At 40.7% G+C, this 25602-nt stretch overlaps 2 protein-coding genes across 4 annotated transcripts in view; one reads left to right on the forward strand and one right to left on the reverse strand.

Moving 5' to 3' along the window:
• dbn1 (drebrin 1) overlaps positions 1-9287 on the forward strand; it is an 82747-nt gene extending 73460 nt beyond the window's left edge. For 2 of the 3 annotated variants that reach the window (XM_017704295.2, XM_017704297.2), the window contains 4 exons: positions 641-745; positions 5265-5707; positions 6076-6181; positions 6477-9287. In XM_017704295.2, coding sequence (XP_017559784.1) covers positions 641-745; positions 5265-5707; positions 6076-6181; positions 6477-6529 — 707 coding nt within the window. In that variant the 3' untranslated portion in view covers positions 6530-9287. The remainder of the gene's footprint in view (positions 1-640; positions 746-5264; positions 5708-6075; positions 6182-6476) is intronic. The other variant, XM_017704296.2, reaches the window with a different exon arrangement.
• On the reverse strand, positions 8725-25150 carry LOC108431271 (proline-rich protein 7). The gene is made up of 3 exons (XM_017704294.2): positions 24882-25150; positions 21675-22449; positions 8725-16236 (listed from the first exon to the last, which is right to left on the reverse strand). The coding sequence occupies exons 2-3, from the start codon at positions 21973-21975 to the stop codon at positions 15782-15784; spliced, it is 756 nt and encodes a 251-aa protein (XP_017559783.1). The 5' UTR covers positions 21976-22449; positions 24882-25150; the 3' UTR covers positions 8725-15781.
• Between the last annotated feature and the right edge of the window lie 452 nt (positions 25151-25602).

Below are 25602 nucleotides of genomic sequence, written 5' to 3' on the forward strand. Positions count from 1 at the left end.
TTACCAGATTTCTAAATGTAGTCTGTAGGAAACACAAGGTTCTACAACAGAACATCAACAATCCATCATTAATACATTGTGTTTTTCCCTCAATAACTTTGAAATTAGCCAGATACAAGCATAATATCAGAATTTAACAGTCTATCACTGTATATTTTATGCCAAAAATTGATGCAACAAATCCATTTGAGCATGTTATTCCTTGGTTCTTTAGAATACTGTGAGAATCACTCACTTTGGTGCTACCTACTTTTTCACATTTCTGCTGTGTGAAGCAGCACCTGCATGAATGGAATGTTGATTTTGTGAGTGTACATTTGTTCTTAGTAAATCAGTATTTTCCCCCACATTCTGGCTTTTCCTTGTACTTCTCCAGGAGCATTTTTCTGCATGTATTTTACAGCTTTCTCTTCTGGCACATTTGACTTGTGCTGGCGCTAAAAGGGGCCGGAGACATTGTGACAGAATACACTTGCTTGCTGCTGTTGTGAATACTTGGTGTGCTGTGCAGACTGTTTGTAATCATCCTCTTCAGCACTATGGTAATATTGTGACTGGTGCGTTTGTAATGCCATTTGTGGGGCGATGTTATTGTCTCGTGTCCTTGCACTAAAAGTTCACTCTCCCTTTGATGTCTCAGATGACTCTGCTGAAGGCATCCCAGACATGGCAGCTGTGTTCCCCACACCAATTCCTAAAATCGCCATTCAGGAAGATAAAGAGGACACCAGCTGTAAGGAGTGGGGTAAGGCCACCAAGAGAGTTCACTTTAAAGGACATTAGTGAAAAATCCCACACAGTTTTCCCCTTATCCCAATGCAGCCAAGCTACAAGGTCATGAGGCCCCCAATTATCCAATTATGTAGCATCATGCAATTAATGCATGCATAAATGCAAGCTGCTACAGTGTATGTTATACAGTGATGGAAACTACACAAGCAAGTCTGTTTTGGATTACAGACTTTGGGGCAATTGAGTAATGACTTATGCATGCAGTTTGCACAGTGCAGGGTTCCCACACATCCTGGAAAACCTGGAAATGTGTAGACTAGTTATGCGGTCATGGAAAATAAGAAAACTGATGTCTGGAAACATTAGTGAAGTCCTGGAAAAGTGTAAAGTTAGTCCATTAAGCCATCACAATATTTTAGCATATTCTTTCTTACATATTTTAGCATATTTTCAACTGCTAACGCCCCGTTTTAGTGTCCATTTATACCTGCTGTAGTTTGGATTGTGTAGTTTGGACATGTGGGCCGATATATGGACCCTGTGTTGGAAAGCCTGGTACAAAGAGGCTATATTAACCATCTTCCTGCAGCATGTATTGTTTAAAGTTGTAATCAAATGATGACTGGTTGATCAGTTAGTTAAGGATCATCAGGGGATGTATTGTTGAGTTCCATGTAAAAGTTGTTTGTAGTTGTGCATCTTCTTTTTTTTTTTTCAAAAGATGTTTCTTGAGCAACAGCTGATGTGCATATAAGTGGTTTTTGTCCTGGTGGGAAAAAGTGGGAACCCTAACAGTGCTTATCAGTGGCTGTAAGCTTTCATTACTTAGCTACATCATCCTCGTAGCTGCAATTCCAAACTTAAGACATCAGACATGTCTTGGCTGGTCTACCATATTTGGTGTAAGAAGAAAATTGTGTAATTGTGATTGTTTTTTGCCAACTAATCGAACAACATCAGGATTTTATGCCTTAAAAATAGGGATGCACCATGATATCGGAATCATACACTATATTTCCAAAAGTATTCATTCGCCCATCCAAATCATTGAATTCAGGTGTTCCAATCACTTCCATGACCACAGGTGTATAAAACCAAGTATGCATGCAGACTGCTTCACATGGCAACAAACATTTGCCATGTGTGCAAGTCCAGTTGTGAAATTTCCTCACTACAAAATATTCCACAGTCAACTTTCAGTGGTATTATAAAAAAGTGGAAGCGATTAGGAATGACAGCAACTCAGCCATGAAGTGGTAGGCCATATAAAATGACAGAGGGGGGTCAGTGGATGCTGAGGCGCATAATGCGCAGAGGTCGATAACTTTTTGCAGAGTCAATCGCTACAGACCTCCAAACTTCATGTGGCCTTCAGATAAGCTCAAGAACAGCATAGAGAGCTTCATGGAATGAGTTTCCAAGGCCGAGCATCTGCATCCAAGCCTTACAACATTGTCTGACTGCATTGTGCCAAATGTAAAGTTTGGTGGAGGGGGGATTATGGTATGGGGCTGAGACTTTGGGCAATTTCATGCTCCCAACATTGTGGGAACAGTATGGCGATGGCCCCTTCCTGTTCCAACATGACTGCGCACCACTGCACAAAGCAAGGTCCATAAAGACATGGATGAACGAACGAATTTGGTGTGGAAGAACTTGACTGGCCTGCACAGCATCTTGACCTCATCCCGATAGAACACCTTTGGGATGTATTAGAGCGGAGACTGCGGGCCAGGCCTCATCCAACATCAGTGTCTGATCTCATAAATGCCATAAACACACTCATAACCCTTATGGAAAGCCTTCCCCGTTGAGTTGAAGCTGTTATAGCTGCAAAGGGCCGACATCATATTCAACCCTATGGATTCAGAATGGGATCTCACTCAATTTCATATGTGCGTGAAGGCAGATGACCGAATACTTCTGGCAACATAGTGTATTTTTATTGGCAGATGTTTACTTCAAAGAAGAACAGAACAGATGTTTAGATTTGACCCATATTTTAATCATTTTTATTGTACACTAGAACAGTAAAATGTTTAGGTGGTGATGGGCTACTTTACTAAAGTATCTGCATTTTATCCATTTGACTGCACAAATTTACCTCTACAAATAAGTATGACATTTGTAAGTAATGCTAATACCAGTAGATTTTATCTCAGTTTCTGCACTTTATAAATGTTTATGTGATCAGTTTTGGCAGACATGTGCATGAAAAATAAATATTAAATAATAAATATTAAAATATCAAAAAGATCAAATATCATCATTGCCCCACAACGCCTGTATTGGTGCATCACTACTGAAAGGTGCACCACTACTTCCTGTTCCTGATGGCTTTAAGCTGTGCAAGGTTAGAAAATATGTCTTAGGATAGGCAGAATCAGTAACACTGATCACATTATTCCAATATTAATATCAGAGGGCAGCTTTTTCACATGAACTTTCTTATCCCTTTGTAGTGGTAAAAACTAACCTTCTGTGCAGATCTAGTGTTATATTACTCTTATTTTAACGTAGTCCAACTGTGGTAAAAACAGCTGTATCAACAAAATGCTATATTACACTCTCAGCATCATCATTTTTGTGTCTCCCCTGGAACATACTGCCTCCTGCTTGTAGGGGTTGGATATTGTTTGTTTTTCAATAAAAAAGGCAATAACCCAGAAACTAAAGAAGCCAACAGCAATGTAGAGCAGAGATCCAATCCCCTGGACAGCACCAGCTCTAACAGTTTCAAGAAAAAGTCTAAGCATATCACCACAGATAGATGTACGAGTCTGGAATACCAAATATATTTGTTGATTATAATAAAGACATCTTAAGTATTCAACATTTTAGGTGCTTTAGCAGTTGATGTAAAAATCTCACCATGGCCTCCTGAGGCTGGGTTGATTAGTTTGTGGAGACTCTCCAGGACATATGAAGCAGCCTCCAGTCTGCTTAATAAGCTCCACAGCTGGGAGGATGTTATTGCTCCCCTCCCCTCCGATCATCTCTCTCCAGCAAACAGGCCTAAATGACACGGCCTGGGACTCATTTGTTTGCCGAGGCTTCATTTGCCTTCACAGCTCACTGGCTTTCTCGGCTCTTATTTGCATGCCCCGGCTGCACAGTTTGGTGTCCTGTGGTAAAGTGCTCCACTGAGACTTAGATTACTGCTCATTATCAGAGCAGGAAGGACTCATGCCAGTAAATATCTTTTATAAGGCCATCAGCGCTCCCTCAAGATGAAGGAAAATAAACTAAACACTACAGATTGACTGTTATTTTGGGTGGTAACCTAGAAATATTCTGCAGATGTTTGATAAAAGATTCACAAAATACATGGACTACAGAGCTCAGTGTGTGCATTGAGCTGTCATCATAAGCGAGACAGAATATTGTTCTAAAGATCTGGGGGCTTTTCAAAATGTTTTAAATGCAAATGAGCATGAGCAGTAACTGAAGGTAAGTAGTACTAACAAGTAACAAGTTTTTGTAATGTCAACATTCGTCAGTACTCAAACCTTTCAGCTGTTCGAAACACCTTTATTCCAAAAGATTTTTAGTATGAGCTTGTAAAGAAGCATTTGGCCTAAAACTAGCATGTGGTATATTTTTCGTGATTTGTAGTGCTCTGGAGTGCAGAATTGCGTCATAATTTTGTATAATTTTCACGTTTCCGTTCACCAGTGCTCTCTCACCAAAATTCATTACATAAAAGCGGACAAGCATTAGGAATCTCTACCGTTCTCAACCAATGCTGATTGCTAGCCTAGCCGCTGATCTGAAGAGTAATAAATACAACAAAAGTGGCAAGAGCCAAAGTGAGGTAAATTATCTACATAGCCAGGTGGGCTCTCTTCTTTCTGTGTAGCAATCTAGCAATAAATAAATAAATGAGTAAATGAATAAATAAATTCATAAAAACTGCCCCCAGAAATTCACCCCAAATCACTTTTTCTCCCTGTAAAGTGTTTTTCTAGAGTTCCTCCCACTTTTAAGACAAATAATCAGATTCTTTCAGGGTTCTTTCTGGTCTTTAAACAGGAAAATCCTGTTCTAGAGACTACTGTAGAAGCACTGCGGGATGCGAATAGACATGTTTATAATGGAGGTAGTGTTGGTTTAATTTTTCATTTGGGGGAGTTTTTCTTTAACAAATGTTAGGGGAGAAGAAAAACTGTCAATTCATTATTACCTCAAGGAACATTTTTTTTGTGTGATTCACTTTTAGCAAATAGATGTTTTACATGAATATAATCTTTGCAGGCATTTGTTCTTACATAACCCCATAAACTGCAGACTTATCCATAATATTAAGACTTAATGATCTTAAGACTCCCTATTTAATAACTACTATAAATTATTAGGTTAAAACTATGAAACTAATATTTAATTTGAACTGTGTGTCTGTATACAGGCACTTGTACTATAAAGGGTTGTTTGGAAAGTAACACTGAAAATTTAAAAAGAAGCCAAACTCTTCACAGGCAGTGTATAGTACCACAAATGTAATATATCTATGAATGTCCTGCGCTCTCCTGCAGTCCCTGAGTCTCCAGAGCGAGCACCAGTGCAGGAGTCCAGCCCGAACAAACCTGTTCAGAGTGTGGCCCCTCAGGCTCGTTCCACAGACCCCTCAGAGGACAGTCTCCTGGACCTGTGGGAGAGTGGCCCACCCCCCGCCACCGCCCCGTCCCAGGCCACACACATTATGGATCTGATGGGCGATGCTCCAGAGCCTCTGCAGGCCGCTTCATCCCCCAACCTGCCCCAGCCCCTGCTCAGTTTCGATGAGACGCCAGACACCACCTTCTGCCCCGGGCCAGAGGATGACCCCTCCAGCTTGGTGGACGTGGCTGGGCCACACCAGATGACCCTGAGCTACCAGCAGGCCCTGCAGCATGCCTCAGGTTCTGACAGCCAGGAGCTGGACGACAGCCAACTGCTGATGACCAATGGAGACACACTGCTCAAAGAAGGGACTCAGGTCAGTGCAGCATATATATGAATTGATACAGTGTTTTCAGCCCTCAGCACTTTTTCTCATTGCAGTCCTAATTTGTGCCTATTTGAATGTTAGCCCAGAACTAACCTTTAGATTTTGAATTCGTTTTCTTCTTCTACAGCAAGCATAATAAATATGCCTCACTGCTCTCTGTGTTTACTGAACTAATTAGGCCATTTATTTACTGGGCCACTAGATGGCAACAAACCATGTTCTGTAATGATATAGGCGTGATAGGAGCAGCAAGGCAGTTAATTAACCTTTGAGAAGACATTGTTCACTGAAGCCTTAATTTTGTTTTATGTTTGGATGGAGTCTTTAGTGGTTGGGTTTTTTTTTTTTTTGGACAGGCAAGTGAAGGCTACTTCAGCCAGTCACAGGAGGAAGATTTCGCTCAGTCTGACGAGTGCTCTGCAAAAGTGAATCCAACGCCAGTATTTTACAACAAACCACCAGGTAAGACCTTGTGCGACCTCGCAATGAGCCCTGTGCCCATAGTAACAAAGCTACTTAAAGTAGCAGTGCTGATTAAGGATCAGACTTATGTCTTATTTTAAACTATATTTACAACTATAGGAACACATCTTAGATCAGCCCTCCTAATCTGAGATGTTTTGTGCGTACAGGTACTTGTCATTAGATAAAACGAACAACAGCTGAGAGCGCCATTATGTTCCAGATTCATTTGGCACACATGTTCCACTTTTGTTTGCCCTCCTTTCTGTAAACTCATCCATTTTTCTTATCACAGAAATTGACATCACATGCTGGGACACTGACCCCGTGATGGACGATGACGATTAAGCGCAGAGGAAAGGAGTGCCCTACGTATTCAAGAAAAGAAAAAAAAAATTTTGCAGAGGTTATTACAAGTCTTGCATCAGAAAATCTGTATGTTGTTTTAGGGAAACAAAAACAAACAAACAAAAAATCTTAGCCACTAAAAAGGATATGGGTTATTGTTAAAGATGCCAATGGGTTTAAGCGCTCTTGGTTAGTTAGTGCGAGCGTGCGTGTGTGTATGCGAGTTATTTATTTCTTTTCTCTTTTTGCTATGCAGACTATAGCACAGTGTGTATTTAGCGCTCACCTGTGTTGTATTGACTCCCTGTGCCTAACAGGTGTGACCAGTAGCAGATAGAGCGTCCTGTTTTCGGTCATGTGTCAGAACCACAAAGGATATAATGCCTCAGCGATTCTTAGCTCTAGCCTGTCCCGCCTGTGGCCAAGGTAGTCCAGTACTTCCCCTAGTAGTTGCTCAGGCTAGTAATGAGCGCCTTGCCTATTTCAATCATAAAAGATGTACGCTGAATTTCTGTCCGCAGCGGCCTTGGCTTTGACATCATATTTGGTCTCGGACTGTTCAAGCAGAATCAGAAAGAGTAGACGCGCACCACAGGCATGTTGACAAAGTGTTCTTTGTATATGAGTGTCTACTAACTCTAATTCTGTGTATTAAATCTCACACAAGTGAAAGCGTGTCAGGATTAGCGAGACTTGGGATTTGTGGGTGCCGTTAGACTCAAATGAAGACATTATTTTTAGAGAAGTAAACATAAAAGGGTAATTTGAAACTATTTTTGTGTCGTGCCAATTGTTTTCAATATCTTGTTGTTTTCAGACTATTGTGTTGGTGTAAAAGACCTTTAGGACTTAGAACCAGGTGGCATATGTATATTTTGACTACATATGAGAAATGTATACAACATGGTAATATGAGTTTTTTAATGGTTGCTATAGCGTTAGCGTCAATTTGTCAATTAACTTAGGCAATAACTATTTTAGAAGAGATACAATTGGGAAATTTGTTTAATGCACATGTGGCTGTATGCATATGTGCATGTATGGGTATGTGTATGTATGTGTGCGTACATCTTGTGCTAAGGTTTTATAGGACAGTAAAATTTACTGTGGGTCTTTTATTTTGTATTTACTTTCATTTTAGTTCCCTAATCCAAAGAAAGTCACTCCCCGCTTGATTTAAACCCCCAATAACTATACATTTGAAAGTAGTTATTTTTCTCAGTAACTCATAATGGATAATAATCTCTAAGAAATACAGCAACATTTTTCAGCCTGATCTGCCAGGTCTGTATCATATGGTTGATTACCACACACAGTAATTGACACGATTCCTTGTATTTAACACCATTTACTCAAAATGGATTTATGGAGCTTGGAAGAAGGACCTCTTGTATGAAGCTTCTCTTCCTTACTATCTAACATCCTATGAATTTTCCACCTCAACAATCCCTCCCATTTCCTGTGATTAAGTTTACACACTCCACCACCACCCCATCTCCTCCCAGGTCCTGTCAGTCCTGTCTCTCCTACCTCTGTTTATCAAAAGGGGATCCGGCCTTCTTGCTTAAAGCAAAAGCTGCCAAGTCCTCAGTGTTCTCTTCCCTCCTTCAGGCATACAATCTCCTCTCATTCTGCAACCATATATTGAAGGCAAACTAATAAAATACACATATAGCAGAAGCCAATAAGCAGTTGCTAAATTCATACTTTATAAAATAAATATTTGCATGAAATTTTCAGTCACAGGCTGTAAATCAGTACAATTCTTTTTTTTCAGAGGAAAGACTTTGTGGTAAAACATTACACCAACATAGTTATGTAGAGGGTCTTTCACAGACCCCTTTCTGATTGTGCATGGATACCAGAAAACCTTAGAGAATGTCTCAAAATTATTGTCTGTGGTAATCAACAATACATATGCAGCAAATAAAAGATTAGGTTGGAAAATGCTAAAACATTCCTTTAATCCAAACCTCAACCTGAAACAGATGAACACAAGCTCAAGTAATTTCCCCATAGAAGCTTTTGCTAATATACCTATCATGTATCTGATTTGGACTGTTTGTTCATGTTAAAATTAATTCCCTTTCATAGCTTTGACTGTCTTCCGTACTGTTGTATATCCAACCCCTGTTCCATGGTACAGAGATCCTAGGCCTCGGTTTATGTTTAGAAAACATTTTTTTTCCATTGCAATTGTTCTGAGTGAAATAAGCAAGCAATAATACTAAACCAATGTAGTATTGTTTTGTAAATAGCTCTAATTCTAATTTTAGTACTGTCAGTACAGTGCTAGTGATTGACATGTATTTGATTGTGGCCTGTAAAACAAATACTGGCATAGGACTGGACGGGGTTTCTTAAGATGGGATATTTCCAAAAAAGTGGACTGCTGAGGGGAGCCAGCCCGCATCTTTAACAGTAACCGAGGCCCTTTTGACATGATTTTAATGTAATCTTCACCCTCCGACCTCCTTGGTAGTGATTCTTATGCTCTTTCTCCCTCTCACACTACTAGGAGACTACTACTACTACCACTACTATTGCTACTATTACTAGTACTATACTACTACAATTTCCCCTTTGTCCCTGAAGCAAGGCTTAGCAACTCCTGAAGTTTCTCTCTCTCTTTTTTATTATTTTTTTTTCTATCTCTTCCCTTTTTCCGTCCGCTTCTCACTTGCTGTTTTTGAAACAAGCACAAGATCTTTTGTGACATGCTGTGCTTCTGTATGTTAATAAAAGATTTCAAAAACCCTCCAGTTAGTTCACTGGTCCAAATATCTTTTTTATCCTTCTTCTTATTTTATCTTCAGTTTTATTGTTGATAGAGGCAGATTCCACTGCCTTACGTCAGTCCAGTCGATGTATAATCGAATGTACGTTTTCTAAAAAAAAGGGTTTTTACATAAAGACATGGCGTCAATACATAGTAGCTATGAATTAGCAGAGTTCTGGCAAATCATGAGTTAACACAGAAATCAAGCACACACTGCAAGCTATGTAAACACTGCATGGCATACATTCGCCATTCACAGGCCATGTGAAACAAAAGGAAAATGACTGGCCTGTAAACCTACAGGTGATTCATTTAAAGGAGTTTGGGGGAAAAAATTAAATGACACAAGTTTCCCTCTCCCCTAAATGAAGTCATGTTTTTGTGTTTCTTGTTTTGCATCAAAAGTGTGAGGCTAGTGTAGCTAACACGTTTATACACCCTGTGCTGACTGCATGCCTAAGTCACCACACACCTGCAATAATCCCTCGATAATCTCAGCCTTGTTTATCTTGTTCCTGACACTGTACTCAATACTTTATCTCCAAAAATGCACAAAAGTAACTAAGTTGCGTAGATAAAAACAGTAGCAGCCTGTCTACTTTTATCCACTTATTTTTCCTTCAGGCCATACATTAAACATGTCCTGCCATGTTTTCCCCTAAGGGAAGGGGGAAGTTGGGGAAATCTTTTTTTTTTTTTGGTCAAATTGTTCATTTAACATCCTTAGCTGCACTTTTACTGTAAGGGTGGGTAGCACCAATAATGGTAAAGTTTAAACTTGGATTTAATCAAGACTTAACCATTAATCTAGTTGTACTGAACTTTAAACATAGTTTGAGGAAAGTAATCAGGGTTACATTTAAACCGTCATTCAGAGAATCAAAATTAACAACAGATTAAGGTTTTAATAGCAAATTTATGAATCCATGTTTAAGTAAAATGTAACACAAATATAACACATTTAAAAATAAAGCCTGGGCTCACAAATGTTTCATGATCTGTATACTCTGTTTTTCTGAACCTTTGTTGGTGCAACCCACCCTAAGGGCGTTTTTCCACGGAACTCAAAAACAAGAACTTATGTAAAGGGGAACCAACAGACCTTCCAGTTCTTGTTCATTTTTTAGCTTCTTGAGGGAGATCTGGAAACCCCAGGCCGTATAGAATCGACTAAACTTCATGTTTTGTCTCTGCTAAGTGTGAAAATACGAACAAAAACACTTATTCTGTGCCGGCTAACAAAAATGCTACTTGCATTGGCGTTAGCTTCCTAACTAGCTCACCAAGGCAAACTCTTTACACAGAAAGAATTCAACAAAGCAAATAACACATCAAGATGCCATTCTAGTTCGCGTTTTGGTGCACGTAGGGGTCGTACAGTAGCGCTCGGTGACTTTATTCTTACCTGGAACAGTAAATAAGTCCATTAGCTATACGCTTTTGAGTACAAAGACAGAGGTGAATGCCCATTCTCGGTTCTTTATACCCTTCTTTAACTGGAACCTTCGATACAACTGAAAAAGCAGTTCCAGTGCAGTGGGAAAATGCCCCCGACTGAATACCCAGCATGCTTAGACTTCTAAAATAAACTATGCATGGCATAAAACATCAATAAAGCATTTTCTGATCGACAGAACTAAAGAGATGGGTGTCCCTGCGATAAAGGGCGTTTAACGTTATACTGAACATAACAGAGAACGGGTGGCAAAGCGACGCGAGGCCCCATCGGAGCACATCTCGTTCATTTATTTGTGGCACATAATCCACTTAGGGTGAACACGAAAGGGCCGTGAGATTAATGGATGGATGGATGGATGGACGGACGGATGGATAGACGCTGTTCACTTTTAGTATTCTATGTAAACAGACTCGGCGCGCTCTGTTTTTGGTCGCTTAGCAACACGCTGGCAGAGGAACGATACTTTACACCTCTGCCTATTGCCGCCCCCCCCCCTCCACCCCCCAACCCCCGGGCTGTGGAACGGAGACGAAACGAAAACAGAAGCGAAAGCAGACCAAAGTATTTGAAAACGGCAGCGAAAATAGAAGCACAGTATATCAGAAGCAGACTACATTCAAAACTAATAATTCGGCGTGTGACAGGAATACGCAGTGTTGTAATTCCCATTTCACCTTCAGTCATTCTAACGATCTGTTTGAGTTCATTTGGACGCCGCAGTTTGTACTGACCTGGCATTAAGGTGCCCTTAACTGACTCTGTTGATTGTCCTTGAGCCTTTTATTATCTAAGCTAGAAAAATATATGTCTTCTCTGAATGTATATACACAGTATCTTCTAAATAGGCTACTGAACATTAGCTATGAGCCCTGAAACACACGGTAGCCTTGCTCGTCACGGCCAAATCTTTCTGATCCGGGTACTCAGTGTCCTCTTTTTTATCAGTTCAGGGCTGTGGACTTTGAATGTGGGTGCAACTTTTGAGACTGGTCAGGCCAAAAACAACCAGACATCTCGCTTTCCTTCCCAAGCTAGAATTAGAAAAAACAAGTCATTTTTTTGTTATGCAATTCACTGGTTTTAGATTACATAATTGTCTGTGCAAGCTGTGATAAAGAGGGAGACCTTCCAGCTCACCCTCTTCAAATAAATACATGCAGCAGGAGCGTTAAAATCACAATACTAGAAATACGTTTTTGCATCCCTCCCTCCGCTTTAATAAAAGATCATTGTGTTCTAGCAGTTCAGCCATAAAGGCATCTTGTTAAACGTGCTCTGTTTAATTGCCCCACTCACTGCTGTTTGTTATTTAGATCAGACCTCCAAAAAGGAGCCTATACTAATCAAATGTCATTGGAAAGTGCCTCTTGGACACATGAAAGCAACATTCATAAGCTGAGATGTTAACAAAGACAGCCATTAGGATGAGTGAGGTAGAGTCATTCGAGGGCAGGGAGACATGATGGGAAATGATGGCAATAAAAGACGGCTGTGACTAAATGAAATCTCTTCACAATGCAGCAATCACTACACTGAAGAAATGTGGGCTGCATTACCAAATCTACTATGCTAGTAGTATGCTACCGTGACAGTGGAGCACCGTTTGAAAAGGAGACCAAACGGCCCCCGAACTACATCCACTGCTGTCATGACTAACAAGGGAAGCAATACTTCAGCACACATCACTGGCAATAAAGTATATTGTAACAAAACCTCAGACCTCCAAACTGGTCTACAATCTTCTTATGAATTTTTAGGGCTGGGACGATAAGCAGTTTTGAAAAATCAATAAACTGGGAACTCTATTTTAGCAGAATGGGCTGTTACCCAGTTTCTGCATCTTTGGTGCAGGTTTCAGTGCTTTAAACACTGCTTGCACTATTTCCATCCATAAAATTTGACTAGCTGTGAAACGAACTGATGGTAAATATACATTAAACTTTAAATAAGAATGAAAAATGCTACTTAAGATGTCTGTGTAGTAGCATGCCAGTGGTGCCATCAAGCATGCCCTGAGTGCTGTGTTAAAATTCAGTAAAAGCAGGGTGAAACATAAAGATAATGCATATAAAATGCAAAATAAAACCTGATAAATTCTACTTAAAACCTCTTGGCTGTTGCTAGCTATTATCTATGAAGCGGTAAGTGATCCCAGCCCTAAAGATTTTATTCCATGAAATCTTCGACCATTTATGTCCACTTATCATGAAATTTTTATACAATGTGCAGCTGGTGTTTTGAAATGGTGTAAAGACATAAATGAAGAACAAAAAACAGTGGTTATGGAGTTTTGATATAACAGCAATGATATAACAATGTAGCATGAAAACCTCGTCCACTGCAAATGAATATGGAAAAATTCTAGACGGCTAAGTTCAGTCTTAATGCAGCTTATGCCAGTCATTTTTCATAAAAACATGCCACATCGAAAAAGAAATGCCCATGAATTTTAATTCACATTATTTAAGAGAGGCTCACTAATGGACTTATCAGTCTGTCGGGAAAATTAAGAGAGATGAAAAATTGCATCATTATAAAAGTTTTCAAACAGACTGAGAAATTCTTCAGGGGGAGATACTGGTATTCACTGACAAAAAAAAAATATATGGAAAAAACATTACCGTCTCCCCTCGTACCCGCATTGAGTAATGAATTAAAAGCTGTGGGAGACATTCCAAGCTAATGAAGACACCAGACGGTTATCACATTGTAATTACCAGGCAGTTTCAGAACATCTTCTTGTAGAGCAGGCAATTACTCTGGAGAAAGCTTCACTTCAAAAAAAGTTCCAGATCCGTCCAGAGAGGGGAAAAAAACTTGTGCAGAAATCTGTCATAACGTTTACCTTGACAAAGCAGCAAGGTGACATTTCACAGTTTATAAAGTACATTTTGTACAATTGAGCAGCATGATGTAGCTAGTCTGGGAGTCAAACTGTGCCAGCATGTTTGATTACCTGCTGCTTTACAGTCAGAAACCATCATATCCAAAGTGCCTGTTTCTTACATGATAATGAAAATTAAACTGGGAGCTGAATAGATTGAATTACAGCAGAGGTGTCAGATTCTGGTCCCACAGCACTACAGTTTAGCACTGTATCTCATTTAACACAACAGACTCAACTCATCAGCTGATTAGCAAAGCCTGTGTATGTTGAATTTGGTGTGCTAGAACAACTCCAATGCCGAGGACCCACTGCCCTGTGTAGTTTCAAGTGTTCCCTGGCACAATACACCTTGTAATTATCAAGCCCTTTAGAAGTGGAATCAGGTGTGGCGGGGCCAGTTTTCATTTCTTCATGTCTTTTTAATTTAGCTAACAGTTAGAGGAATAAGGCAGCAGCTACTCCTCCTGTATCAGGAAGCCAGCTAACAGGTTAAGAGGCTTCAGTTGACTAAAGTCACTGTAAAACTACAGTTTACTAAAGCTCTATTTGAGCTGGAGTTTTACCTGGGGAGGTGCTGTAATTTGACTGATTACTGACAGGATCCATCATTTTAGTCCAGTACAAATCTGCCTTGTTAGTAGTTTTTCACAAGTCTGCTAAATAATAATTCAGAAGCGAATGATGTGCTATAATTCGCTGAACTCAGAGGTCCCTCAGTAATAGAATAGTAGTTGTGTCCAAATCAACATCACAATAATGTAATCACAAATCTGGGCATTAGATAAAGGCGCCTCCATTTTCCTTTCTTTTTTTGTGAACTGAACACAAGGCTAGCAGCTAAATATGGAACTTAATTCAGCATTATGGGATTTGTGGGTTATTGCTGATAACCAGTCATTTTCATGCATATATTAGCCAATGCTGATACATAAGCATTTATAAAATGTCTGCATCTACCTGTATTAGCATTATGGAGAGATGTAACTCTACAAAACAAATGCTAGGAGTGAAGTGAAATGAATACAATGTATTATAGCACAGCAGCCCACTGATGTCGAAGTGTTCTGCTCTTTCAGAAAACAATAGTCATCACATATAGGTTTGAAATATCAGTCAAATCAAAACAGCTAGTATTGTTTAAGCAATTATCTGCTTACACTGATATCATTCTGATATCACTGTGTATCTCTTATCGGCAATGAGTGATTTTTAGTCTTGATGTTAATAACAAAATAAAAAAAAACATCATCATTAAGCATTTTTGTTGATGGGATTAACAATGGGTTCAGACAGGGAAAATGTCCAACATCTGTAGGGCAGTAGGTCACCAGGACTAAAGATGAGGAGCCCAGTGTTAGAAGAGGGAAAACATTCATCTCAGAAAAGGACCTCAACTTGACACCCCTGAATTAGACTATGATGATGTGGACCAGCTACAGATCTAAAAAGTCACAGTGACCTATGACATCCACCATATTTCTTAATATACCACATACAAAAGCCATAAGACTCAAGAGTGAGGGGTCTCTTCACCAGTTATTAACCAGACTGGGAAAGATTGGTTTGAGACTGTAAAGCGAAACATATGCACCATCATACTGGCAAAATCTGGCACCCAGGCTATGATATGGCTACAGTACAGACCATGGACATTTTGCTATGTTGTGGCCCTGTGCTAGACGTAGTTTACAAAGACAGGATTTCAAATGCCATTCATATAATATCAGTCTGAGGCTGATGAGAAGAAAAGAGAGGAAGAGAGGAGGCCGCAAGGGGCCAGGCGTTGGTGGGCTGCAGACAGCTCCCGGGAGCCATGGCAACAACACTCACATAATAGCTGCTGCTCTGCATCAGGCAGGGATGCCACAGAGCACAGGAGAAAGAGGAGGAGCGAGAGATCGAGAGCTAGAGAGAGATACATCTGTTGTATAATCTTCTCATACTGATACAAGATTGAGAGGGGAAAGTGGAATGGTCCTTTGAGTCTTCTGATAAGCTCTTCTCGCCTCCCAACTCCCAAAAAAAGAGAAAATGTCATCAGATCAATAGCCAGAGTCTCCTGAACAGCAGGAATGACTCAGCATTAGCCTCAGAAAGTGCTCCACAGTGGTCCGAATGTTCAGAGCTTCACACCGCCGTACTTCGGCCAAGAAGGGGGAAGGCGGTGGGCAGTCCATAATTGTGATCCAAACCCCTGAGGCTCCGCAGGCCCAGGTCTGTGTGAGTCCGACCCTCACGGGGCATGGTGGCGATGGCTGAGGCCTGGGGTTCTGCCGGCAGGTTGTTGTGGTTGAGATCCATAGTGGACAGCAGGTGTCCTAGGGAATCCCAGCGCCTGGCCGAGGGCAGACGGATGAGTGAGGAGTAGCCACGTTCGGGGAACACCGTCATGGGTGGCGCCATCTTTCGGGTTTCTGACTCCTGGTGCTCCCTGGAAGAACGTGGTGCAGGTTTAGTGTACGTTCCTCCTCTGGGATCAGCAAGAACTTCACTGTAAGGGGGTGGAGGATCCTCCATTAGAACTGCTTCCTCATAGCAAGGGGGTTTCCCACAGATGTCGTTGTCAACTGGGACAGCAGGAACTGGATTCATCAGGGGATTACAGTGAAACAGAAAACAGAAGGTTTAAGTTATTTTTATTTTTATAAGTCATTTATATATGCACACAAATATATATATATATATATGTGTGTGTGTGTGTGTGTTATACATAAAAAATATAGCTGGTTTAAGGTATCATAATGCATCCATGGCATCTCGCCACAGAGTGCAACAAAGTGCAGCTTTCCACCTGGCCATTTAAGCTAAAATAGCAAAGATGTCTCAGAAATCACATGTGTGGGAGCACCGTGAATTACTGAGCGATATTTTTTTTTTTCAGTTTGATGAATCATCTCAAATATGAAAACACTGAAAAATTGTGATCCTTTTCTAAATAATGATTGGTAGGCTACATGTCTTACACAACGTCTGATTTGAGCTCAGTTGTATCTGACATACACTACTGATACACTGTTACTGTCTACTAGATGTATTTTGAACTGCTGTTCAAACCAAAAGTTATGGTTAAATGAAACTTAAATAGTATTGTTTTTAAGGGTAGATTTAGCAATGAATATTTGAGTCTTCATTTAAAAACACTGAGCATTCGAAACCTGTAAAATGCTGTTGGCCAGCCATACCAACCAGGTGGCTTATTCCAGTAGCAGTTACACAAGGCTATAGTATCTGGTGAAAGTCTCCTCTTGATCTCACTTCATGGAAATATGCACTCATAATTTGAGCAGACACTCTGATTTTTGTATGCAGCGAGACTTTGACCTACACGCAGAGGCATGTTTAACCTGCGGTGGAGGAAAATAGCCAATTTACCACCATCAGTCACTAAAAGTTGATGACTCAATAGGTTTTTTTTATTTAAATAATGTGATCTGTCCACAATAAAGTATTCAATGAAAGCTGTTTTGCTGACACCTTTAAAGGGAGTGCTCAACCTGTTTGGATTATGAAATTCATTCAACTTAATATCCAGGTCATGGGCATATACAGGAAGACACAAATTTTCTTGTCAGTAAAACAGATTATAAACCTGATGAAAAACATGTAAATCTATTAAATGATAAGATGTCCATATGTAAAAATAGGTTGTCTTAGAAAATCAGACACCATAAAGGAGGGTTTGGCATTTTTTTTATTAGAGTCAGATAGGGCCGAAGTGCTTTTATCCGCCTCTGCAAGGTCACCCTTCACTCCAACAGATGAAAGCTTGCTAGGATTGGCCCCTGTGGAGGGAAGTGATAAACTACCTTATTGAGGCCAGACATAAGGATGTAGGCTGATGTTTGGCTGCATCTGGCTCAAGCTTAATTGCATAGGCTGTTTTTGTCTATCAGCTGTGCTTTTGCAAGAATGAAAGATGAAAGCTGATCGAAATGTACCCTTCAAGTCTCACGCTACCACTTTGTTTATTGGCCCCTCTCCATTATCATCAGTACACTCAGTCTTATGTAGGAGTTGGGCAAGTGTACAGGAAAAAGCAAATAGAAGGACAGCTTTTGGTGGTTTGCTATTTGGAAACCCAAATGCTGTTTCCTTTGTTTGAAAATGGTTTGCACAGGCTTTGAATGTTCCTCACACCCAAGAAACAGAATGTACACTTCAATACTGAGTAGATTCAGTTAAAATGTGGTTTAACCAAAAATTGGAAAATGCCTGCTCATGGATCCACAGAGAGAACGCCGCAAAATACCTTAAGTTTTTCCCTTGAATATGAACCGTATGGGTAGGTTTTCTCTTACCAAAGGGAATTTGTTAAAGGTGCTGCATAAAACCATTTAGAAGTTAATCTTAAGTAAGGAAAAACGCTGAGGGGTTTACTGTAGTACAATTCCAGATACGATTCCATTGTATCAATATCCTGTCATTGATGAAAGTTACATTAATAATAGTCTCCTAAAATCAGTCTGATAACTACTGCCAGAATATCTGTCATGTCAGATGAAAACACTGAAAATATGTCAACGTTTTTAATACACTTCAATACACACAAAGAAATAAAGATTCATGCATGTATTTTTCATGTTTTGAATGGCTCTGCAATTGTCTACCTCTTGTTGTATAAATCACTCTCTGATTGGCTGTTTTACATGCCAGTCAATCCTCTTCCTGATAAAGAAGTTGGCTTTAGCCAAGTTCAACTGCAATGTCTGTCTGTCTATATACAGGTGGAGCCAAGCAGAGTAAAGCTAATCTCACAGCTTCATGTAAATCTCTCTTTTAACAAAGATATATGTTGGATTATTGCATGGCTGGAGTCAACCTTTTATTTTTTTCAGAAAAAAAGCATGGAGCCCTACATTAACTATAATGCCTTAAGTTTGAAAATGTGCAAAAAAAAAAAAAGGCAATAGTTAAGGGAAAATGTAAGCGTTATATACATGGCGATTTCACTTTAGTAAACTCTTAAGTAAAGTACCCTAAGTGTTTTTGTTATTGCACAGCACACTTAACCTTAGAAAATACTTAAAGGTAATCTTAAATAAAAATTCAGCTTAAGGTGTTTTATGCAACCAGGCATTTAATAACCCTCAGAAAGTCTTAAAAGAGAAGGCCACTATAATGGAATGTTCCTTCTCCTGCACCTCTCAAAGTTGCCATGGAAACGTAACCCTAAAGATACCAGGTGAAATCTGAATCACTTTTTTGCCATGTTACAATCTCAAGGCTGCACGTGGCTTTTCACGTTAAGTGAAATGAAAGGACTTTATCTGATTGGTTGCTTTGTTTTCTTAGTTCATACTTCAATACATAGCACACAGGCAGCTGAACCAGATGACAGAGGAGATATTTCTGAGTAGGTTAGATATAAAACATTCAATTTGCATAAAACAGGATGTCGAGCTGTACAGCTGTAAGTAAAGTACATTTCATAGTGTTGATCCTCACTGGTCCCTTTCAACAACAGTCTCTGCAGCACAGCGACAGCAGGAATCATGTCAGAGGCTATTGCAAGAGCTCACTTGTGGAGTTTTACATCTTTTTGGGCAGTTGGCTGGTTGAGCTGTAGTTGAACGGCCTCCAAACCCAGGCATTTTAGAAATCTTGTTCTTTGGTGACAACTCACACAGTGCGTTTGAACATTGTTTATGGTTGAAGCTTATGATTTATATGTTCATACTGTACCAAAACACTTGTTCTGATTGACAAGCTATGACATGGGTGCTCACACTGCATGTATTGTTAGCCTATGTGATGCACTCACACAGGGGAAGTGGTTTTGGTTGTGATTGTGTGTGCTTTAAAACAGGTTAAAATTGCACAGTGCAGGTAAGCAACACATTGCTGTTCAAGCAGACCCTTGTTCAGTGCCAGCTTGTGTTGTTTGTTCGTGGTACCAGATGGATAGTCGATACCAATATCGGTATCAATGTATGCCTATCTAAGACTGAACTTTGTAGGTGTGGAAAAATAACCTTGTAGATTTCTTTGTAAAACCAAAAGCAAGTCTTATGAAAAGAATGTAGGTTGTAATAAAGGCAAAGTGTGGACACACTAAATGCTGAAATATTTGATATTATGTTTAGTTATTAAGGTTTATGTCTAATTTTCTGTTAAATTCTCTGTTAAAGTATTCCAGTTTGACAAGATCTGAGGTCTGTAGTCAGTTTGATTTTTTAAATTGTGTATGTTAAAAATGATTCTACAGACCTCTAATTATATACTACATGGACTGATTTGGCATAGAAAAAAATGAACATTCTCCAATTCTTTTAAAACCACAAAATTAATAATGAAGAGTTTGTAACTGGTGTATAAAAAGCATGTTTTTTTCAGCATGTGTAACAGAAGTGCCCTGTGATGGACTGGCGACCTGTCCAGGGTGTATCCTGCCTTTCGCTCAATGACAGCTGGGATAGGCTCCAGCACCCCCTCACAACCCAGAAGGAAAAGCGGCTTAGAAGATGTGTGTGTGTGCGTGTGTGTGTGTGTGTGTGTGTGTGTGTGTGTGTGTGTGTGTGTGTAACATAAGCTTTCCCTCCTCCATGCCTGCTTTGCTCTGGTTTAAATTTTAATGCAATGGTTTCAAATGAGAATTTTCATTACGGAGTGAAATCGTTACACCCTTACTGGACAACTATTTTGCTTTCAGAGCAGATGCTAGTTTTATAAAGCATGCTTTCAAACATGACAAAGTTGGTTGGCACTAAGCAGCCTATAGCCAAAGTTTTGTTTTAGCTTTCACATAGAATGTTTTCACCGGACATTATTCACACGCTGTTCTTTGCTGTCTCTTGCAGAATCACAGCATGACTTCACGACTCGGAACCTTTGAGATACTGTGAAAGCTTCATTTTACCATTGTATTCTTCCTGACTTATAGTCTTAGACGAGTTGACTTCTTATTCAGCCCCTGTCTTAATGTGTGGTCATCAGTCCTGTATGTCTGGCCCTGCTTTAAAGGGACATTCTTTGCCCCAGGCCCGGGATCCTCTGGATCTGGCATTCTGCCTGGCTGCAGGAGCGCATGATTAGCCCAGCTCTCTCGGTGCTGCTAACTCACTGCTGTACTCCTCTGCCCACTCACCACCCACACGCTGCTCTCTGTTACCATGTCATATATGAAAGAATTCAGCTCAGGCTGCCAACACCGTGTGAGGTGTGGACGTTTTCTCCTGCATGCCCCACATGAGCATTCAAGACTAGATGTTCTGCTCTTATTAGGGCACAGAACTAATTCAACAAAAAGGTTTTTAAGCAATTAGCTTACTGTGTCTTGTTGGAACTGTACATTAGGAGTTATGCAAGTAGGTGTAATTTAAAGGGATCCACATTTGGTCTTTTTGTTTGAAGTAGCTTCGTATAGTGAGTCGCCTGAGCCCTCCTGTCTATCTAGTCAGGTCATGGCTTCTTCCTGTGCAACGCAAGACCTTGCTGACCTTGTGAATAGAGATTACACTAAAGCCTTACTTTCTTTCATCATGTGTAAGCACATAAGGCCAGAAACATACTGTATGCAAATCCTTTGAGCTGTGCAGATACAGTTTCATGCATTCTAAAAATGCATCATGATGCAATTCATAATGCACTACAAGTGCAAGCACCATCTTGACTGCCGCAGCAAGTGAGGCTATAGCAACAGCCAAGTCTGGCCAAGCTATCCTGCACCGCTGACAAGCTTTCTCCCAGTCAACACTCATGGCAGACTATCAGGTTATTGAGTCTCTCACAAAATTGGTTTGCTTAAAAGAACATATACGATGTGATGGTTCAATTGTTGTGGCCACTGGAATAATGTAGATCTCGTTCAAAGATGCTTTGTTTTATCCTCCATTGCCCTTTGAGTACTGCTGCTTTAAAAGTCACAGTAATATAAGAATGCACACTGAGTTTGTACTGCAGGATCGCATGTTTACAATGCATTGTCCAGGAGTGTCACTTGTGTTTAGGTTGCACTGAGTATGAGCGCTGGCCTAAAGACTAAAAACGAAAGGAATGCATGAGGTTCACAAATGAACCCTACCTTGTGGTGCAGTCCAGTTCCCCTGATGGATGGTGTGGGTGACTGGCACTGGTGGAGACATCATTTGAGGAGGCGGGCAGAACTGAGGGGTTTCTCTAGCAGGGTATGCTGCTGCCGTACACTCCAGAGGCTCCATCTCGAGGGCCCTGAGACACTGCTCCCTTAGCCTCTCCTCACGCTGGCGCTTCAGCTTACGCTGCACAAAGCTACAGAAGCAGCACACCATTACAATAAGCGCCCAGACCAGCCAGAATCCGGCGAAGCACGCCAGAAAAGTATATGTGCCCTGTGACATCACCATGACTAGGTCTTTGATAAAGCTCTGGCCCTCCACAGTCCAACTGAGAAGACAGAAAGTTGTGAATGCTTTTGTCGTATTGCTGTAATCTTACAGAGTTCAGTCATTAAGTCTCAAAACGGCATGCTCCAAAGTCATATTTCAGGAGCAAATCAAATAAATCTGAGTCAGTTGAGAACATTTTTTTTAAGGACTAAGATCTTCCTGTGGAAAAGCTGGTCCCAGGAAGTGCATTTCCTCAAACTGCAGGGTGCGGAAGTGTGCTGCAAACTTGGAGATAACAAAGCACCTCCTAAGGGGTTGCAAGAGGTCCTCTCCAAGAAAGAAAGTTGGATTTCCACAGATGCACTTTTCTCGACAGCTGGTCCAACTAAGGGAATGCCAGTTCTTGCAGGGCTATAGTCTCCTCCTGCCAGACGATCCCTCGGTGAAGCGGATCAGGGCTCCTCAGATCTCCAGAGGACACCAGCCCACATGCTGCTCAACAAAGAGAAAGGACATAGAAAGGGGGGTGATCATCATCACTTATGAACTTGTCATATTTTCAAAACACTGGCTGTAATATTTGAAACACAAGGGCCCCTTTCATAATTGATCTCAGCTGTTCAAGCACAGCCCCCACAATGACTTTAGGGGGTGAGTATCAGTTTCACACATTGCAGAGTGAAAAGCACACACTGCTCTTCTAAAAAAAAAAACCTGAGGCCTTTTGTATAGTAGCATTAGAAAATGGTGTCAACAGCATGAGTTCTCATTCAGCAATGCAATTTATGACTTGACCGCTCAAACGTGATGGTGACTTTCAGCATGCCGCCTCTTCGGCTGTTAATGATACCTCTAAACATGCCAATTCCCCTGCTTCCCTCCTACAAACCAATGCCATTACTGCCTCCCATTAAGTCCAGTTACGCAACCATCTCTCTTCAGCACACGTTTGCTATCTCTCTAATCAAGTCATGGCTTCTGCTGCCTGCACAACACAATAATTCTATCTTAGACTATTTCAGACTCCCCTCTTGATGACCTTGAGGATACAGATTACATCAATTCCTTGCTTTGTTTATCAGTTTCTCATCAGCGTCTCTGACTCACCACAGTGGCTCTATAATCCATAAAAGCTTCTCAGAACATTTTCTGTCCAGCAACCACACCATCATTTTACATCTCTGTTCTTTGTAATACCACTGCTGCTTCATATCATTTTAGTAGGTTACTGGATCTGAGTGTCATTGTTTGATTGAAATTTTCAGGAGTTTGGAGCAGTATCCAGCTAGTCTTAGATACTTAGCTGCTGATGACACAATGGAATGGAAAGCTATCATCACTTTTTACTTATCTGTTGCAAAAATGTGACCTTCTTTTGACCTCTCAGTCCTGTAGGAATTTTATACAGTGAACAATGTTGTGTAGGGTTGGGCAATACGGCAAAAATATAACAATACCACAATGCCACATTTAAAAGCTCTCTTTTTGATGAAGCATGCAGCTGGGCAGTGTTCTTTAAAGCTACACTGTGTAAATTTTGGGGATTTGGAGACCTCTCTGGTGGAAATGTGTAATCGCACATAAAAAATGAATGCTGACTGTGTGTTTAACGATACTACAAAGAGAACTTTGCGAAAGATGTGTCTTTCAAGGATGTGAGTGAATTATCTACTGTCATCATATCTTTATATATGTATAAGATCTTTTTGTTGATTTTGCATATGAGACCTGAACATTGAGCATATCGTCCTGACAGCACCAGTACTGTTTGTCATATTAACTATATTAAATTAATTAGAACAACAAAAAATGGCCATATTGCCCACCTATAGTGTGATGTGTTAGTAACAGTATTCGTTTAACCTATTAACGTTTCAGTTAAAACTCACTAAGGTATCAATTTCCTTGTATACAATAATAAAAATAAAAAAAACAAATAATGAAATATCAGGAAAACAGAATTTCCATGTTTTTTTTATTTTTAATGAAAGGATTTAATGTAGTATGTAAACACTGTGAAGTTTCTTAATGTACCACTCACTCCCCAGTCAATATATTGACTTAGCTGCAAAAATAGCCTGTTTAGTATTCAGTACTTTTGTGATGCCAACAGATGCATATATTCTGTCTGTTCAGCCAACAGCAGTTTAGCTCCACCCACTCACATCGGGGTTAGAAGAAGTATTTCACCTGGACTGCTTTTTAAATGAGGCGCAATATAAGACAGCCAATCAGAACAGAGCTCATTTACATATATCAGTCATGAAGGCAAAGTAGCAAAAAGCTGGTTTAATTCTAGGGGAATGAGAGAGACTGAAATGCTGAAATGTAAAAATTAAGCCATTTTATTGGTACATAAAACCGCATAAATGTTAAAAATGGACCTCAGAGGAAAACAAAACAGCCAGCTCTCATTCACGACCCGCGGAGATGCAGCTGTACCGACAGTCTGTATGGTCCCTAATGAATGGAGTCCTATGGTAAACTTGATGTTAATGAGCGCGGCCAATGAGAAGCGCTCCCCGCTCTAAACTACCGTTCCCTCCTCTCACGTGAGGATAACGGCCGTTGGAAGTGTCAGGTACGCGGGAAGTTGTTGCTAAGGCTTCGTCTCGGTACTGAAAACGCTCAAGCGGTGGAATATGTCAGTTTAGCGGTATCATTCCCACACGAATCCAGCCTGCGCATCACCACAGGGCACAAACGGCCGGTTCCCCTCGCGTAGCTGACACCTGGCTGCTGTCCGCTCGTCTCCTCACGGTGGTTTCCCCGCTTATAAGAGAGAGCAGCGTTTGTCCTACCTCTCACTCGCCAAACCTGTGGGGCTGAGCACGACTCGACTTCCAACGCCTCGAGCGGCTCAGGTTATTCCTCACAGGTTCAGACTCATTTCCACACACAGACGGAGACGGACACGTCTTTACCTCAGGGAGGAGAGAGAGGAGACGCTCCGCCGGCTCCGTGTCGCTCGGGCGCTCCGCTACCTGCAGTTCAGCTAATGAAAGACACCCACCGTGCCGCTCAGCCGACGACGTGCTATCACGAGCGCTGCTGTGTCGTGCTCGCCTCTTTCAAACGGAGCAAGACGAGTCCCCCCCGTAAACGGACAGACTTCATGCTCGCTCCTCCTTTTTTTAACCGTTTCCACAACCAAAACACCGAGGCCGTCACGGAAGCAGGCTCGGTGCACCCTGAACGTTGTTTATCTGGCGCGCCTCGGTCGTGAGTCTTTATTCACGACTTTCTCTCACCTCTAGAGACTTGGCCCACCACTCTCGGATCACAGCTGCCAAAATATGGCTCATAATCTACGTTCACACCTGTTTGAGCAGCTTGAGCTGGTTTATTTTAAGTCAGCTGGATGTATCTAGATATATTAACCCCGTGAACCCCAGGCTTATTGATCTGTTATTGATATTAACGGGCACTGTCAAACTTTCAAAGTCATCAGTCCACACCTTTCATATATGGAAGGCACAGAAACAGCCCACACTGAATTCACTGTTTTTGTCAGAAAAATAAAACATATGAACACATGTCAATCATACATTCTACACATTAATTAAAACATTAATTAAAAGGGTGAAAATGTATTGGCACTGGACAGACGTTAGATTTAACTGATATTTCAAACTCGGGATGTTT

This window comes from Pygocentrus nattereri, chromosome 16, assembly GCF_015220715.1.
Source record: "Pygocentrus nattereri isolate fPygNat1 chromosome 16, fPygNat1.pri, whole genome shotgun sequence".
In the NCBI taxonomy this organism is placed as follows: Eukaryota; Metazoa; Chordata; class Actinopteri; order Characiformes; family Serrasalmidae; genus Pygocentrus; species Pygocentrus nattereri.